At 52.3% G+C, this 19,413-nt stretch overlaps 1 protein-coding gene across 1 annotated transcript in view; it reads left to right on the top strand.

Moving 5' to 3' along the window:
- Positions 1-19,413, top strand: part of nol7 (nucleolar protein 7) — a 35,887-nt gene that overhangs the window by 14,326 nt on the left and 2,148 nt on the right. Inside the window, exons 4-7 of the mRNA XM_038797090.1 lie at positions 932-963; positions 4,682-4,760; positions 15,230-15,351; positions 15,448-15,525. Of these exons, the coding sequence (XP_038653018.1) occupies positions 932-963; positions 4,682-4,760; positions 15,230-15,351; positions 15,448-15,525 (311 nt within the window). The remainder of the gene's footprint in view (positions 1-931; positions 964-4,681; positions 4,761-15,229; positions 15,352-15,447; positions 15,526-19,413) is intronic.

Here is a 19,413-nt window from a genome sequence, read left to right as displayed (position 1 = left end):
ACTTCCACCGGCTCCCTCTCATCAACTCTACTGGTTACATCCTTGAAGCATTCCAGTAGATTTGCGAAGCATGATTTTCCTCTCGTAAATCCATGCTGACTGTCCGGTTCTACCACTGTTTTCCAAGTGCTCTGCCATAAAATCTTTAATAATGGACCCAGAGTTTTCCCCACTATCGATGTCAGGTTGACTGGCCGATAATTCCGTTTTCTCTCTCCCTCCTTTTTAATAGTGGGGTTATATTAGCTACCCTCCGATCTGCAGGAACTGTACCAGAGTCTATAGAACCTTGGAAGATGACCACCAATGCATCCACTATTTCTAGAGCCACTTCCTTGAGTAGTCTGGGATGTAGATTATCAGGCCCTGAGGATTTGTCTGTTCATATATTATCTGCATAATTTGCCTGCCTAGTTTGATTATATTATGTGCCAATACTTCAGAAGTAACCCACTGTTTGTAAAATACTTTGGGATACCTTGAGATTATGATGAGGGATTATATAAATGCAAATGATTTAATTTAACGTAAAATAGTGTAAAACAGGAGTAACAACAACTGAGAAATCTCCTTGTTCTCCTCCCTACCCATCCCAATAAACCGTATAGTTTATTTCAGTCGTAAAATACTTCAACTTTGTTTGAAGAACATACAAGGTTTGGGATATTTTCAGTGATTTAAGAAAAAAATGTAGTTTTTAACCCTTCGATAATGTTTTTTTACAAAAACGGGGAGAATGTGCAAACTCCACTCCAGAGCCAGGATCGAACCTGGGACCTCGGTGCCGTGAGGCAGCAGGGCTAGCCCACTGCGCCACCGTGCTACCCTTTTGATTACTTTCTTAACAACTTTAGATGAAGCTTGAACTGTATGCTATGGGGTACCGTTGGTATAATGAACCATGTACTGAATGGTTTGCTTTGCCTTCCAGGAGTGACCAGGCACCTGACTCGAGTAAAGAAGGTACAGTATGGTGTATACTGCCATTCAATGTTGCCATACTGTTGGATTTTTGACATGTTATGTAAATTGTTAAAAAATCACTGTTCACCAATCCAGTTTGCTTCAAAGTTCTCCCACTTTAAACTTGCCAACTATTTTCTGATGAAATCCTCCCTCAATCTAAGTGTCATGAGTACCAGCACTGTACATCCACAGCATCCTGTCAGGTTCTGAATGTTAGTTTTGAAATGCAAGAACGCTTTAGATTGTTTTGACTATCATAACGTAAGAACTAGGAGCAGGAGTAGGCCATCTGGCCCCTCGAGCCTGCTCCGCCATTCAATGAGATCATGGCTGATCTTTTGTGGACTCAGCTCCACTTTCCAGCCCGAACACCATAACCCTTAATCCCTTTATTCTTCAAAAAACTATATATCTTTACCTTAAAATCATGTAATGAAGGAGCCTCAACTGCTTCACTGGGCAAGGAGATCCATAGATTCACAACCCTTTGGGTGAAGAAGTTCCTCCTAAACTCAGCCCTAAATCCACTTCCCCTTATTTTGAGGCTATGCCCCCTAGTTCTGCTTTCACCCGCCAGTGGAAACAACCTGCCCACATCTATCCTATCTATTCCCTTCATAATTTTAAATGTTTCTATAAGATCCTCCCTCATCCTTCTAAATTCCAACGAGTACAGTCCCAGTCTACTCAACCTCTCCTCATAATCCAACCCCTTCAGCTCTGGGATTAACCTAGTGAATCTCCTCTGCACACCCTGCAGTGCCAGTACGTCCTTTCTCAAGTAAGGAGACCAAAACTGAACACAATACTTTAATATTACAGTAGTCCCCCTTTATAACGCGGGTGTTGGGGTCCAAGACAGCCACCCGTGTTGTATCCGAGCCGCGGATATCCATGATGGGGGTTTTAAATTTATTTTAAAATCTATGCATGCGCTTCCCATTGTGAGTCTACGGGGGGGCGGGGGGAGAGGTCAGACCCCCGTAGACTCACAATGGGAAGCGCTAGCATAGATTTTTAAATAAATTTAAAACCCCCATCGTGGATCCAATTAAAATTTCAGCGGCCGGCTCACTTTGATCCGGAGAAGGAAGCTGCTCTCACTGAAATCAGCCGGCCGCTGAAATTGACACTGCCCGCTGCTCTCTCCCTCCAATCCAACTTTTAAGTTTTAATGTTTCTGATTGGAGGGAGAGAGCAGCCGGCAGTGTCAATTTCTTTTTTTTTCCTCCGGCTTGCCCCCTCTCCCCCCACATCCTCCAACTAGACCCCTCTCCCCCCACACCCTCCGGCTCGCCCCCGCTCGCCCCCTCTCCCCCCACATCCTCCAACTAGACCCCTCTCCCCCCACACCCTCCGACTCGCCCCCTCTCCCCCCCAACACCCTCCGGCTCGCCCCCTCTCCACCCACACCCTCCGGTTCGCCCCCTCTCCCCCCCAACACCCTCCGGCTTGCCCCCTCTCCCCCCACACCCTCCGGCTCGCCCCCTCTCCCCCCACACCCTCCGACTCGCCCCCTCTCCCCCCCAACACCCTCCGGCTCGCCCCCTCTCCCCCACACCCTCCGGTTCGCCCCCTCTCCCCCCACACCCTCCGGCTTGCTCCCTCTCCCCCTCTCCCCCACACCCTCCTGCTCTCCCCCACAGCGTCCAGCTCGCCCCCTGTCCCCCCACAGCGTCCAGCTCCCTCCCTCTCCCCCTCTCCCCCACACCCTCCTGCTCTCCCCCACAGCGTCCAGCTCGCCCCCTGTCCCCCCACACCTTCCGGCTCGCTCCCTCTCCCCCACACCCTCCTGCTCTCCCCCACAGCGTCCAGCTCGCCCCCTGTCCCCCCACACCCTCCGGCTCGCCCCCTCCCCACACCCTCTCCTCCCCCGTCCCCCAACACCCGCAGGGCCCCCCTCTTTCCCCCAACACCCGCAGGGCCCTCCTCTCTCCCCCAACACCCGCAGGTCCACCCTCTCTCCCCCACACCCCCAGGGGGGTCTCCCCCACACCCACAGGGGGGTCTCCCCCACACCCGCTCCCCCCAACACCCGCCCCCCACCTCTCCCCCCCCCAACACCCGCAGGGCCCCCCTCTCTCTCGCAACACCCGCAGGGCCCCCCTCTCTCCCCCACACCCCCAGGGGGGTCTCCCCCACACCCCTAGGGGGGTCTCCCCCACACCCGCCCCCCTCCTCTCCCCCCCCCAACACCCGCCCCCCTCCTCTCCCCCCCCCCCCCAACACCCGCCCCCCTCCTCTCCCCCCCCCCAACACCCGCCCCTCCTCTTCTCCCCCCCGCCCCCCCACCACCCGCCCCCCCAACACCCGCCCCCCCCCTCTTCTCCCCCCCCCCAACACCCGCCCCCCCTCTTCTCCCCTCCAACACCCGCCCCCCCCCTCGGCAGTGTCAATTTCAGCGGCCGGCTGATTGTTTCAGTGAGAGAGCAGCTTCCCTCTCCGGATCAAAGTGAGCCGGCCGCTGAAATTGACACTGCCGGCTGCTCTCTCCCTCCAATCCAACTTTTAAGTTTTAATGTTTCTGATTGGAGGGAGAGAGCAGCCGGCAGTGTCAATTTCAGCGGCCGGCTCACTTTGATCCAGAGAGGGAAGCTGCTCTCACTGAAATAATCAGCCGGCCGCTGAAATTGACACAACTGACAGTTGGGGTCCATAAGCCCCATATCGTGAACCGCGGTATTGCGGAGTGCGGTATAACGGGGGACTACTGTATAACATAGTTATAATAATAAGGTGCATAATAAGGTGTTAACTTGTCTCTGCGCTTGTGTAGTGCTGTTCGTGGGATAGTGGTCATTTTCTGCGGCTTTTTACCTGGACTGTTCAGAACAGACTTGAGTCATTTTAAAGTGAATTAGGTTAATTTCAAACTGATTTTACTGGTGGATTGATGAGGTGAAAGTGTAACTGATACCATTCAAAATGTTTCTGAGTAATGATGTACACAATATAGTTGAAACAGATGATTTTTTGTACAATTTAAATTAGATGGAGTAGATTGTGTACCAGTACTTGAATCATACTAAATACTTGATCCCATTTTTAAAAAGTGATTTAAACATTATACGCCCAATTCATCATACAGTTAGACTCTGCTGCCCATATTTTGTCCTGCCTACCCTTTGTCCTTGCTGACCTACGTTGTTTACTGTTTTCCCAATGCCCTCAGATTTAACATTGCCATCTTCATATTTAAAACTCTTTGTCTTACCCCTCACTATCTCTGTAGCCTGAGCCAGCTCTGCATCTTTCCACTTTGTTCTTTGAGCCTCTTGTACATCTCCATCTGTTTGCTCCACCATTGACAGTTATGCCATTAGCCATCTAGAACCAACACTCTGGAATTCTTCCCCCCCCCAACCCCTCTGGCTGTCCACATCGCCACCTCTTTTACAGCTCTCCTTAAAACCTGCCTCTTTGACTGAGCTTTGATCACCCCATCCAATATATCTTCTGCGATGATGTCCACTTTTGGCTGATCACATATCTGTGGAGCTCCTGGCAACATTTACAACTAAATGTGAATTCTTGTTACATACGATGTTGGGGGGGGGGGGGGGGATAGCTATGTTTTTGACCAATCAGTTTGTGCCCTCCTCAGCTTGTATAATCAAATAGTTTAAATCAGTCATATATTAGGCATAACTAATAACTTGTGTAACTTGTGTACCTCTAGTATTTTACGTTTTTAATTTGTTTTGTTCCATTTCAGGTGAAGTTTGTGATTCTGTGCAGCAATCTGAGGAAGATAGTGGATTGGAGGAGGATGTTGAGGATTGCGTAGATACCAGGTAACTGAATCAAAATGTAGCTCCACTTCGTCAAGCTGAGCCTGTAAACTGAAGAAACAGTTTACATTTCTGGATTCGATCTATCCAGTAATACATGGGCAGATCTCTGATATTGCTCATGTTGAATCAGAAGTTATACTGTTTTTAGGACATGCTACACTCAGCTGTATTATTGGGGGCACCAGTTTACATAGCATATGACTGGGGGTACCAGTTTACAAACCAGTTTATCATAGAATTTACAGTGCAGAAGGAGGCCATTCGGCCCATCGAGCCTGCATCGGCTCTTGGAAAGAGCACCCTACCTAAGGTCAACACCTCCACCCTATCCCCATAACCCAGTAACCCCACCCAACACTGAGGGCAATTTTGGACACCAAGGGCAATTTATCATGGCCAATCCACCTAACCTGCACATCTTTGGACTGTGGGAGGAAACCGGAGCACCTGGAGGAAACCCACGCACACACTGGGAGGATGTGCAGACTCAGCACAGTCAGTGATCCAAGCCGGAAGCGAACCTGGGACCCTGGAGCTGTGAAGCAATTGTGTTACCTACAATGCTACCGTGTTCACATAGTGTTACAGGGAGTATGTAAGCAGGGATGAGAAATTTCTGTTCTTGTGGATTTCCAACATTGAGATCTCAGAATGCCACTATTTTGAATGTATGTTTTGACCTTTGGGAGGATTAGAGGGCATTAAAAAAGCAAGTGAAGAGTGGGAACTTACTGCAGTGTTGTGATCGGAGGAGTAGTAAGTACGTAGTAGTAAGCTGCTCCTTCAGTCACACACAGTTTCTGGGCGCGATTCTCCGCACCCCATGCCGGGTGGGAGAATCGCGGGAGGGCCTCGCGACATTTCTTACGATCGCCGCTCGCCGTTTTTTACGGCGAACGGCAATTCTCCGAGCCCGATGGGCCGAGTGGCCGGCCATTTCCAACCATTTCACGACGGCAGCAACCACACCTGGTCGCCACCATCGTGAAACGGGCGGCAGAAGCCCGTTTGGGGCTTCTGGGCGCCCGATCGGGATGGGAGCACCACGACTGTGCTCGGGAGGGGACAGGCCCGCGATCGGTGCCAACTGATTGTCGGGCCTGCGTCCAAAACGGACGCACTATTTTCCCTCCGCCGCCCCGCAAGATCAAGCCGCCACGTCTTGCGGGGTGGCTAAGAGAAAAGACGGCACCGCGCATGCGCGCGTTCGTGCCGTCTGCGTGATGACGTCATCCGCGCATGTGCGGGTTGGAGCCGTCCAACCTGCGCATGCGCGGCTGACATCATACAGGCGCCAGCCGTGCGTCATTCTCGGCGCCGTCAATGCCACACGGCCGAGAACCCCGGGGCCCCGCCCGGGGGGAGAATCGGGTCCCGGGCGCCGAGGCCGCCGTGAGAGACGGCCTCTTTCACGGCGGCCTTCCCGATTCTCCACCGTTGCGGAGAATCGCGCCCTCTGTCTCTCAAGCTAGCTGCTCCAGTTCCTCCAGGCATAGGTTCTCTCCTTCCCACTTGCTGCTCTTCATGAGACAGAATCTTGATTGTAGAGGGCTGCTGCACTTGAAGATCATGTTGGCTCGGGTGTCCCCTCCCAGCCTGCTCCCAGCTTGTTACTGGGTTTCAAGCCACCTAACCCGCCCTCTTTTTTTCCCTCCCCTTTTACTTCTTCTCCTATTCCCTCAACATCCCTGTCCTGGAGGATTTTGAACAGAACTTGTCCCCCAGGATAACTGCTCCTCGGCCTCCAATCTAAGGCTCCCTCCTTTTCTTCCTTCCCTATCCTCCAATCATCAATTCTGTCTCTGAAGGAAGAGCAAAAACCGGGAGGGAGTGAACTTTGATTGGGAGAGCTGGAGCAGTCAGCATGGGAGAGACTGAATCTGTGAATGGAGAAGCAGCTCCCTTTCTTTCTCCTGCACTTGTTGCTCCTCCAAACTCTGTGTTGTTTTCCCTTTCACAAATGCCTGGGCAATTATGCATCTTTAGTTTAAGTAAATATGTACAGGGCGACCTTTCTTGAATTTATAATCTCCCCACCCCCATGTGATTTCTCCGGGACTATTTAAGGTTTGAAGGGCACGTTTCACCTGTCCCCACAGTTTAGTTTGAATCTGGCTTTGTACCTCACCCATTCCCCAGGGTTTTTTTAGTTTTATGTTGTCTCGTACCTCTTTGGTTATCTTGTCCATGGTTGTGTCTTTTTGGAAAGTCAGCCTTCCCGAAATCTGGAATTTTAACTGTTTCCCTATCAAACACTACATTCGATCTGACCATATTCTGATTGATAGTAAATAAAAATTCACGCACCTTGAGGCTGTTAACTAACTAAATCTGGCTCATTATTGCTGACTAAATTTGACATGGTTGAGTCTCTGACAAATTGTTGCAGAAAACTATCCTGAATATGCTCAACAAATGTATTACCTTTCTGTCATGAGTTAGTCTACTTGTCCCATTAAATCCTTACTGCTTTTCCCACGTGCCTGACTCATCCCTGCAATTTTTATATTCGACCACTTAATAGTTACTATAAGGTGCTTATAAAGAAATTTCACTGATTTGATCGACTGCCTACTTGCTTCTCATTCTATCTTGTTTTATCAATGCAGTAATTTTATCTGAATCATTAAGCCCCCCCTCCCCACCATTTCACTCCATCTTTCCTATCGACTTTAGAATCTTATATGTTTAGTTCCCAGACCTGTTGGTCTTGTAGTCATGTCTTAGTCATGGCTACCTTGTCCATAAGACAAAGGATCAGAGTTAGGCCATTCAGCCCATCGAGTCTTCTCTGCCATTCAATCATGGCTGATATGTTTCTGAAATGAATTAGGAATATGCCTTCCTAACTGCCGACTGAAACTGCACGTTATTTTAAGAGAATTTTGAACTCGGACTCCCAAGTCCCTTTGCGCTTCTGACTTCCTAATCCCTTTCTCATGTAGAAAATAGTCGATGCCTCCATTCTTTCTATCAATGAGCATATTATCATATCCTCCAAGATGAATGTGTGTCTGCAATTCATTCAATTTGTTCAGATTCTTTCCTTGTACTCTGGATAAAAGACACTTGTTTGGGCCATGCACCCTAACCTGTGATTCTGCTCCAGTGTTTTACTTTCACATTTCTTCTTTCATGTTGTTTAATTGTTTTTCATCTTTCAGTTTTCCCTTTATCTGAGGCACAGTTTCTGACTCTTTACTCTTTTATTTCATTTTGACCTATAATTTACATTATTATTTCCTCATGGTCACTCTATTTATATTTTCCACTTGAATTCTAGACCCAACCTACTGGTGCCAGTGTCCTATGAACTCCTGGAACTCTTCTTTCCCAGCCACTCCTTCAGTCATTGTTTACGTCCCTAATCTGCAAACCCTCACCCTGGCACCAGTTGGGTAACATAAGTAATGTACCATGTGGGACTCTCGCTCCTCCTAGATGTCCCCTAATTATTAAATCCCCTACAACTATTACATTTGACTTATTTTACTCCTCCTCTCCACTGTGGGCAGCGTCCTGTGAGGGTGATGGTAGTGCAGTGGTAATATCACTGGATTAGTAATCCAGAAGACCAGGCTAATCCTCTGCAGATGTGGGTTCAAATCCCAATATGGCAGCTGAGGAATTTAAATTCAATTAATTTTTTTAAATATGGAATTGAATGGTAATGGTGACCATGAAATTACCATTGTTTGTTGTAAAAACCCATCTGTTCACTGATGCCCTTGAGGGAAGGAAATCTTCTGGGTTTATCTGGTTTGGCCTGTATGTGACTCCAGACTCAGCAATATGGTTGACTCTTAACTTCTCCCTGAAATGTCCTACCAAGCCACCTAGTCAAGGGAAATTAGGGATGGGCAATAAATGTTGGCCTTGTCAACGACGTCACATCCTCAAGAATGAATAAAGGGGAAAAAAGATTGCACGTTCCGGCAGATTCTCACAGGTAACAAATACATTCTATCTGTTAGATAGGGTCAGTTTCTGTGAATCCTTGTTCTCTCTCCTGAGTTTGCATTATTTACACCTATTCTTATCTTGCATTTTATGAGTTGTCACCAAAATCTGGAGTAAATATTCTGGGTGTCCAGATACTCCTTCCCATCCTATATTTGTCAGAATGTCTGCAACTTGCTCTGCTATTCTGAGACTCCGAGCTGGATTGATTCAAAACAGACATCCATTGCAGATATATTCACTCAGGACACTCTTTCTGTCCATAAGTCCTGCAGTCCAGAAACACCATTTGTTCTGCCATAACTTAACCTAGATTATTGATATTATTTACAAGTACAGAAATTTGCTGAAAAAGATGTGCTATCAAAGCATTTTGTCTTGCGCTTGTCAGGATAGCATACCAGAAATTACCGACAACGGGAGATCAACAATTTAATATTGCATGAGAAGCACATGCTGATTGGTTGGCAAACACACTGATTGGTGGAGATGTTGCCATGGAGAACGCAGCATGGAATAGTTAACTGTCCAGCTACTGTTGGAAAATCCTTGCAAGTTATCCTTTTTCTTTTGAAAATCTTTTTATTGGCTTTTCACATATTTATAAACAGTTGTTACTTATATACATTACATTTTTCCTGCCCGTGCTAATTTGCTTTATTTTACAGAGAGGTTTGTTTTGTCTATTATTTGACTATGTACATTTTGCTGCCCTCTGGATTGGTCTCTGATATCCTCCGCTTCCTCTTCTCTTGTGCTTTCCCCAGTCTGCAGCTTTGGGCGTGTGATTAGGGAAGTGAAAGCAAGGGTGTTAGCCCCCTTCCCCATGTGTAACTCTGGCTGCTCTGATACCCCGAAGATTGCCACTATTGGGCATGGCTTCACCCTCACCCCCATAACCTTGGACGTTGCCTCGGAGAAGGCTGTCCAGAACCCAGCAAGCTTGGGGCAAGCCCAAAACATGTGGGTGTGGTTGGCCGGGCCCCTCTGGCACCGTTCACATTTGTCCTCCACCTCCAGGAAGAACCTGCTCATTCGGGTTCTGATCAGGTGCGCTCAGTGCACCACTTTGAGCTGCATTAGGCTTCGCCTTGTGCAAGAGGAGGTGGAGCTCACGCTGTTCAGTGCTTCACTCCAGAGTCCCCATCCCACCTCTATCCCCAGTTCATCCTCACATTTTTGTCTGGTCCCGTCCAGTGGAGTCCGGCCTCTGTCCAGTAGCTGTCTGTAAATTTTCCCACATAGCCCCCACTTCTTGCTGCTTGTGCCCATCAGGTCCTCTAGTAGTGTGCTTTCTGGGGCCCCGGGGTACCCTACTGTCTCTTTGCGGAGGAAGTGCTTTATTTGGAGGTGTCTCAATTCCTGTCCTCTTGATAGTTTCCACTTCCTCGTCAGTTCGTCCAGTGCCGCCAGTCTGTGCCCTACATAGAAGTCCCCGACCGTCGATGTGCCCCTGTCCCGTATCCATCTTTTGAAGGTGGTATCTAGCATGGCTGGGGGGAATCTGTGATTGCCGCAGAAAGGGGACATAAGGGACATTTTGGTTATCCCAAAATGCTGTCTCAGCTGGGTCCACGTTCTCAGCGTGGCCACTACCACTGGGCTCGTTTGTGTACCTTGTTGAGGAGGATGGGAGTCTGCTGTGGCCAGGGCCCGGAGGGTTGTTCCTTTACAGGATGCCTCCTCCATTTGTACCCAATCTGTGTCAGGATCTTGTACCCATCCCTCACTTTTTCTGCCATTTCTGCCCAGTGGTAGTATTGTAGGTATGGTAGAGCTGTCCTCCTCTGACTTTCCCGCTTTGCAGTGTCGGTTTGGGAATTCTCGGGTTCTTGCCCCCCCCCCCCCCACCCCCCCACACACAAACACAAACGCCATGGTTAGCCTGTCTATGTTTTGGAAAAAGGCCTTGGGGATGAAGACCGGGATGGATATAAACAGGAAGAGGAACCTTGGCAGTACGTTCATCTTGATCGTCTGCACTCTTCCCGCCAGGGAGAGTGGGAGTGAGCCCCACCTTTAAGGTATTTTCTTACTTCCTCCACCAGGCTGGTCAGGTTCCACTTGTGGATCTGTGTCTAGTCTCTGGCTATTTGGATCCCCAGGTAACGGAATCTGTTCTGGGCCGTTTTGAACGGGAGCCATTTCAGCTCTGTCCCTCCCCATTTGGGTTCACTGGGAATGTCTCGCCTTTGCCCAGGTTACGTTTGTAGCCCGAGAAGGTTCCAAACTCTTTCAGTATTTGTAGTATTGCCTTCAGTCCCTCCTGTGGCTTTGAGACATAGATGAGCAGGTCATCTGCATAGGGTGAGACTCTGTGCTCTCTGTCTCCTCTCCGGATGTCCTTCCAGCTTTTCGCGTCCCGCAGGGCTATCGGCAGGAGTTCGATCGCTAGCGTGAACGAGTGGGGACAGGAGGCAGCCCTGTCTTCCTCTCTGTAGCTGGAAGTATTCAGAGCTGGTGGTGTTAGTTTGGACGCTCGCTTTGGGAGCGTTGTACAGTAGCCTCACCCAGGCGGTGAATCCCGCTTCTGGCCCAAACCGTTCCAGTACCTCGAGGAGGTGTTTCCATTTGACTCTGTCAAAGGTCTTTTCTGCGTCCGAGGAGATGATCACCTCTGGTGTTCTCTCCCCGGGGGGTCAGTATAGTAGTCCCCCGTTATACCGCGCTCCGCAATACCGCGGTTCGCGATATACCGTGGGGGGGATTATGGACCCCAACTGTCAATTGTGTCAATTTCAGCGGCCGGCTGATTATTTCAGTGAGAGCAGCTTCCCTCTCTGGATCAAAGTGAGCCGGCCGCTGAAATTGACACTGCCCGCTGCTCTCTCCCTCCAATCAGAAACATTAAAACTTAAAAGTTGGATTGGAGGGAGAGAGCAGCGGGCAGTGTCAATTTCAGCGGCCGGCTCACTTTGATCCGGAGAGGGAAGCTGCTCTCACTGAAATAATCAGCCGGCCGCTGAAACTGACACTGCCGAGGGGGGGGCGGGTGTTGGGGGGGAGAAGAGGGGGGGCGGGTGTTGGGGGGGAGAAGGGGGGGGGCGGGTGTTGGGGGGGGGAGAAGAGGGGGGGCGGGTGTTGGGGGGAGGGAGAAGAGGGGGGCGGGTGTTGGGGGGGGGAGAAGAGGGGGGGCGGGTGTTGGGGGGAGAAGAGGGGGGGCGGGTGTTGGGGGGGGCGGGTTGTTGGGGGGGGCGGGTGTTGGGGGGGGGCGGGTGTTGGGGGGGGCGGGTGTTGGGGGGGGGCGGGGGGCGGGTGTTGGGGGGGGCGGGTGTTGGGGGGGAGAAGAGGGGGGGCGGGTGTTGGGGGGGGGAGAGGAGGGGGGCGGGTGTTGGGGGGGAGAGGAGGGGGGCGGATGTTGGGGGGGGAGGGGAGGGGGGCGGGTGGTGGGGGGGAGAGGAGGGGGGTGGGTGTTGGGGGGAGAGGAGGGGGGCGGGTGTTGGGGGGGGAGAGGAGGGGGGCGGGTGTTGGGGGGGAGAGGAGGGGGGCGGGTGTTGGGGGGAGAGGAGGGGGGCGGGTGTTGGGGGGGAGAGGAGGGGGCGGGTGTTGGGGGGGAGAGGAGGGGGGCGGGTGTTGGGGGGGAGAGGAGGGGGGGCGGGTGTTGGGGGGGGGAGAGGAGGGGGGCGGGTGTTGGGGGGGAGAGGAGGGGGGCGGGTGTTGGGGGGGAGAGGAGGGGGGCGGGTGTGGGGGAGACCCCCCTGTGGGTGTGGGGAGACCCCCCTGTGGGTGTGGGGGAGACCCCCCTGTGGGTGTGGGGGAGACCCCCCTGTGGGTGTGGGGGGGACCCCCCTGGGGGAGAGAGGGTGGACCTGCGGGTGTTGGGGGAGAGAGGAGGGCCCTGCGGGTGTTGGGGGAGAGAGGGGGGCGGGTGTTGGGGGGGAGAGGAGGGGGGTGGGTGTTGGGGGGGGAGAGGAGGGGGGCGGGTGTGGTGGAGAGCCCCCTGTGGGTGTGGGGGAGAGCCCCCTGTGGGTGTGGGGGAGAGCCCCCTGTGGGTGTGGGGGAGACCCCCCTGGGGGTGTGGGGGAGAGAGGGTGGACCTGCGGGTGTTGGGGGAGAGAGGAGGGCCCTGCGGGTGTTGGGGGAGAGAGGGGGGCCCTGCGGGTGTTGGGGGACGGGGGAGGAGAGGGGGGGGGAGGGCGAGCCGGAGGGTGTGGGGAGGGGGCGAGCCGGAGGGTGTGGGGGGACAGGGGGCAAGCTGGACGCTGTGGGGGAGAGCAGGAGGGTGTGGGGGAGAGGGAGCTAGCCGGAAGGTGTGGGGGAGAGGGGGCGAGCTGGACGCCGTGGGGGAGAGCAGGAGGGTGTGGGGGAGAGGGGGAGAGGGAGCGAGCCGGAGGGTGTGGGGGAGAGGGGGAGAGGGAGCGAGCCGGAAGGTGTGGGGGGAGAGGGGGCGAGCTGGACGCTGTGGGGGAGAGCAGGAGGGTGAGGGGGAGAGGGAGCGAGCCGGAGGGTGTGGGGGAGAGGGGGAGAGGGAGCGAGCCGGAAGGTGTGGGGGAGAGGGGGCGAGCTGGACGCTGTGGGGGAGAGCAGGAGGGTGTGGGGGAGAGGGAGCGAGCCGGAAGGTGTGGGGGGAGAGGGGGCGAGCTGGACGCTGTGGGGGGAGAGGGGGCGAACCGGAGGGTGTGGGGAGGGGGCGAGCCGGAGGATGTGGGGGGAGAGGGGGCGAGCCGGAGGGTGTGGGGGGAGAGGGGGCGAGCCGGAGGGTGTGGGGGGGGGGAGAGGGGGCGAGTCGGAGGGTGTGGGGGGAGAGGGGGAGAGGGAGCGAGCCGGAAGGTGTGGGGGGAGAGGGGGCGAGCTGGACGCTGTGGGGGGAGAGGGGGCGAGCTGGACGCTGTGGGGGAGAGCAGGAGGGTGTGGGGGAGAGGGAGAGAGGGAGCGAGCCGGAAGGTGTGGGGGGAGAGGGGGCGAGCTGGACGCTGTGGGGGGAGAGGGGGCGAGCCGGAGGGTTGTGGGGAGGGGGCGAGCCGGAGGATGTGGGGGGAGAGGGGGCGAGCCGGAGGGTGTGGGGGGAGAGGGGGCGAGCCGGAGGGTGTGGGGGGAGAGGGGGCGAGCCGGAGGGTGTGGGGGGAGAGGGGGCGAGCCGGAGGGTGTGGGGGGAGAGGGGTCTAGTTGGAGGATGTGGGGGGAGAGGGGGCAAGCGGAGGGAAAAAAAAGAAATTGACACTGCCGGCTGCTCTCTCCCTCCAATCAGAAACATTAAACTTAAAAGTTGGATTGGAGGGAGAGAGCAGCGGGCAGTGTCAATTTCAGCGGCCGGCTGATTTCAGTGAGAGCAGCTTCCCTCTCCGGATCAAAGTGAGCCGGCCGCTGAAATTGTAATTGGATCCACGATGGGGGTTTTAAATTTATTTAAAAATCTATGCTAGCGCTTCCCATTGTGAGTCTACGGGGGTCTGACCTCTCCCCCCGCCCCCCGTAGACTCTCAATGGGAAGCGCTAGCATAGATTTTAAAATAAATTTAAAACCCCCATCGTGGATATCCACGGCTCGGTTGCAACGCGGGTGGCTGTCTTGGACCCCAACACCCGCGTTATAAAGGGGGACTACTGTATCACATTCAGCAACCGTCTGATGTTCGCTGTGAGCTGCCTACCCTTGACAAAGCCCGTTTGGTCCTCTGCGTTCACATCTGGTACACAACCCTCCAGCCTTTGCGTGTATTTCCGCATCCACGTTCAGCAGCGAAATGGGTCTGTATGATCCATATTCCGTCAGGTCTTTATCTTTTTTGGGTATTAGTGAGATTGTAGCTAGCATTGGGGGCAGGGTGCTACCCGCCAATGAGTCCGCGAACATGTCCCTGAAGTGTGGGGCCAGGACTGGTGCGCATTTTTTGTAGAAGTCGCCGGGAACCGGTCAGGTCCCGGTGCCTTCCCCGTCTGCACGGAGCTGATGCTCTCCATGATTTCTCCCAGGTCTATTGGTGCTTCCAGCTCCCCCCATCTGTCTTCCCCCACCACTGGCAGTTCCAGTCTGTCTCGGAACTGTTTCATTCCCACATTCCCGTCGGGGGGGGCTCGGAGGTGTACAGTCTCCAGTAGAATGTCTCGAATGCCTGATTGACCTCCTTTGGTTCTGTTACCAGTCTGCCTTTGCTATCCTTTACCTGCGCTATTTCCCTTGTGGCTGCCTGCTTTCTCTGCTGGTGAGCCAATAGGCGGCCAGCCTTGTCTCCCTGTTCGTAGAAGGTCACCCGTGTCTGGCGGAGTTGGTGCACTGCTTTCCTATTGGATAGCAGGTTAAAGTCCATTTACAGCTTTTTCCTCTCCGCCAGCAGCTCTATGGTCAGGGCCTCAGAGTACTTAGTATCGACTTCCAGAGTGGAGCATTGCAAGTTATCCTGGCTGCAAGAATTGGAAGGAAAAAGCACTATCTTCTTTCACACTCTGATCAAATGCCCAATCTTACACACTGCCGTGCACCCCTTTTACGACTGCTCTGTGCTGATCTCTTAATGAAGGCTTGCTGTGTAGTTTTACCTTTTTTTAAACACAGTGTCATACTCTTATAGATGGAAGGAGAGCTATTTTGCCATTCGGTTAAAGGACCAAGGTGAAACAAATCAGCAGATGGAAAATGCCAGAGATTTCATTAATAATCGACTTTATGGTCCAGGCAGCAGGAGAAGCAATGGTAACTTTGTCTTTGTATTCACTTCTAGAATTTTACTTTTTGTTCTCCTTTTACCTCTCTTAATTATACTTCGGATGTTTTGTGTTTTTAAACTAGTCAATGAATACTTCTCACTTGCAAACAAGAAAGCTGAAAAGAAAAAAGCTGCGATGCAGTTCGTCAACGAACGCTGGGGTATGTAAATATTGTCAGAATGCTAAGGATGCTGGAAAAAATTTCCAAAACTAGAATAAAAACAGGTAGGTAGCATCTGTGGTGAGAGAAACAACATTTCATGCTGCTGATCTTTGTTGGAACTGGAAGAAGTTAGAGCTCCAATAAGCCTTAAGCAGGCATAGTGGCAGGGCAAGGGATAAAAGAACAAAAGGATAAATCTATGATCATGTGGAGAGCCGGGAAGACTAAATGAAAAGGAATAATGATGCACAGCACAAGGAGATGGTGATAGAGCAATTAAAGAAACAAAAGATGGGCCTAGATGAGATGTAAATGGGAAGAGCAGAAATATTACCAACAGTCTTTTTAAAAAAAACCCAAATGGGGCAGAGTTATGATCTGATCTTTGTGTGTTGAGTCAGTCGGCTATAAAGTGCCGAATCAAAAATGATTTCTCAACCTTATCATTGATCGTCCTTGAAACAGTACAGAAGGCAAAGGACAGAATGGGACAGAGAACTAAAATGACAATGCCAACCAGAAGCACAGGGTCATGCTTGAGGACTAAATGGAGGTGTTCTACAAAACACTCACACAATCTGTGTTTAATATCCCCATTGTAAAACCAAATCATGATCAGTGAATATAATATAGTAAATTGAAAGAAGTAACAGGCAAATTCCTGGTGTTTACGGCTGTGGATGGTGGGAAGGTAGGTGGTAACAGGGTTACATTTGCATGGGAATTGGTGCTGGAAGCGGAGGAAATGTTGGGGTGATTGGGGAATGGACCAGTTCCCCATGACCTCACCATCTCCCTACCAGCTTTAACATCCTCCGCCAACGTGATGCTACCACCAAACATAATTTCCCATCCCCATCTCTCACAACTTGCAAAGGGACCATTCCCTGGGCAGCACACTGGTCCATTCCTCAATCGCCCCCAACACCACCTTGTTCCATTGGAGAGAGAAAACGCGATTGGTAACATCTTTTTTTTTTATAAATGTTTTTATTGGGTTTTTGAACAAGGTATAATTACAGTTATGTACACAGAATAAGAAACATACATATATATATATACACACATATTTAGAGGAGAAGGGTACACCCCAACATTAAAAAAAAACAATAAAATATGAAATAGAATGACTGGTGGGGTATTGTGCACCAGCTCAACAGTGGCAGCTCTGTACATCTGGCAAAATTACCCACACCACGTAAGTAGGTGACTGCCTGTGGGGTGGGGGGAGTGGCGCGGACTGGGGGGGCACACACACATTTGGGTGCCGGGGAGAAAATCACAGTGTGCGATATTTGGCTGTGCTGTGTGTTGTTGTCGTCCGCCCCTCCCGGACGGGTCTCGCTGCCATCCCACGCTCGCCCCCGCTTCTGCCGTCCTCCATTTCTAGTTTCCTCGTTCCCCGCTCCTGGAGATGTCATGCACGTTTTGGCATCCCGTGCCCTCCCTCCGGCTCCTGCCCCCCTACCCCACCCCACCGGCCCTCCTCTCCCGTCTCTCTCCCCCCCCCCCCCCCCCCCCCCCCCCCCCCCTCCACGGTTCGCCTCCCTCTCCCCAGGTTTAGCTGTCTTTCCTTTCCCCCCGTGGTTCACCCCTCCCTCCTCAGGTTTAGCCGTCGTCGTCCCCCTCCCTCCCAGTCCATCTCTCCCCTCCATGCCCCGGCTACCTTCTCCCGACTCCCGACCATTTTCCCCTGATTCTTGGCCACCCGGCTATTCTTCCTCTTGTTCGTTGGCCACAAACAGATCCCGGAACAGATGCATGAATGGCTTCCACGTTCTGTGGAAGCCGTCGTCTGACCCTCGGATGGCGAATTTGATTTTCTCCATTTGGAGAGATTCCGAGAGGTCGGACAGCCAGTCTGCGGCTCTAGGTGGTGCTGCTGACCGCCAGCCAAACAGGATTCTACGGAGGGCGATCGGGAGGCAAAGGCAAGGGCGTCCGCCCTCCTCCCCAGGAATAGATCTGGCTGGTCCGAGACCCCGAAGACCGCCACTTTCGGGCATGGCTCCACCCTGACCCCACCACTTTGGACATGGCCTCGAAGAAGGCTGTCCAGTACTCTACGAGTCTGGGGCAAGACCAGAACATGTGGGTGTGGTTGGCCGGGCCTCTTTGGCACCATTCACATCTGTCCTCCACCTCCGGGAAGAACCTACTCATACGGGTTCTTGTTAAGTGGGCTCTATGTACCACTTTTAGTTGCGTCAGGCTGAGCCTTGCGCACGTGGCGGTGGAGTTGACCCTATGCAGTGCTTTGCTCCAGAGTCCCCACCCTATCTCAATCCCCAGGTCATCCTCCCATTTCTTTCTTGTTGCGTCCAGTACGGTGTCGGCCCTTTCTACCAGTCGGTCATACATGTCGCTACAGTTCCTTTTATCGAGGATGCTTGCGTCCAGTAGGTCTTCCAGTAGTGTCTGTCGTGGCGGTTGTGGGTACGTCCTTGGAGAGTGGGAGTGTGTTCCATCTTTGCAGGTACTTTTTTACTTCCTCCGTCAGACTGGTGAGGTTCCATTTGTGGATCCCTTTCCAGTCATGGGCTATTTGGATCCCCAGGTAGCGGAATTTGTGTCAGGCTTTTTTAAAATGCAGCCCCTTTAGTTCTGCCCCCCCCCCCCCCCCCCCCCCCCACCCCTTGCAGGTGTACTGGGAAGATCTCGCTTTTGCTCATGTTGAGTTTGTAGCCCGAGAAGGCTCCCAACTCTTTCAGGAGCGCAATTATTCCGTCCATGCTGCTCTGTGGGTCCGAGATGTAGAGGAGCAGGTCATCTGCATAGAGTGAGACTCTGTGCTCACTGCCTCCCCTTCGGATCTCACTCCAACTTTTTGCTGCCCTGAGCGCGATTGCTAGCGGTTCGATCGCTAGTGCGAACAGCAGCGGGGACAGTGGGCATCCTTGTCTGGTGCCCCTGTGCAGCTGGAAGTATTGGGAGTTGGTATTGTTGGTCCTTACGCTCGCCATGGGAGTGTTGTATAGGAGCTTTACCCACGCGGTGAACCCTGTTCCAAGCCTGAACCGCTCCAGTACCTCTATGAGGTATATCCATTCGACTCTGTCAAAGGCCTTTTCTGCGTCGAGGGAGACGATCATCTCTTGTGTGTTGTCCCCGGAGGGGGTCATTATCACGTTCAGCAGGCGCCTGATGTTCGAGGTAAGCTATCTACCTTTGCCGAAGCCCGTCTGGTCCTCTGTGACCACCTCGGGTACACAGTCTTCTAGCCCTTTGGCTAGGATTTTGGCCAGTATTTTGGCGTCTGCGTTCAGCAGTGAGATGGGTATGTTATGACCCACATTCCGTTGGGTCTTTGTCTTTCTTAGGTATCAGCGAGATTGAGGCCTGTGCTAGCGTGGGTGGAAGTGTGCCCCTAGCTAGCGAGTCTGTGAACATCTCCCGCAGGTGCGGGGCCAGGATTGGTAACATCTTTACAAAGACACCTCTATTCAGCTTCCCGCCACCTGTAATTGTAATTTTCTGTCCACGTCCCACCCAGACACTTCGGTCCTTGGATTCCCACACTGTACAGTGAAGCTGAAGGAACAGCACTTTTAATTAGGCACTTCACAGCCTTGCAGACTCCACATTGAATTCAACAATTTCAGATCATAATCTCCACCCCCATTTTAAAAATGTTTTGACATCGACTGCTCAAGTTTCTTTTGTCTCTTTTTTTTTTGTTCCATTGCCATCTTGCTTGCACCACTATTTGTTTTGTCATTTCATCTCTTCTGACTTCCATACTATCATAGATCTTTTTGATCTACTCACCTCCCCTTTCCCTACTACCATACTTGTTTAAAACATCTCTAGCTTTTTCCAGTTCTGATGAAAGGTCATCTACCCTCCACAGGTGCTGCCTGGTTTGTTAACCAGCAATATCTGTTT

The sequence above is a fragment of the Scyliorhinus canicula genome, chromosome 5, assembly GCF_902713615.1.
Source record: "Scyliorhinus canicula chromosome 5, sScyCan1.1, whole genome shotgun sequence".
Taxonomy (NCBI): domain Eukaryota; kingdom Metazoa; phylum Chordata; class Chondrichthyes; order Carcharhiniformes; family Scyliorhinidae; genus Scyliorhinus; species Scyliorhinus canicula.
This window is presented reverse-complemented; position numbering and strand designations above follow the sequence as displayed.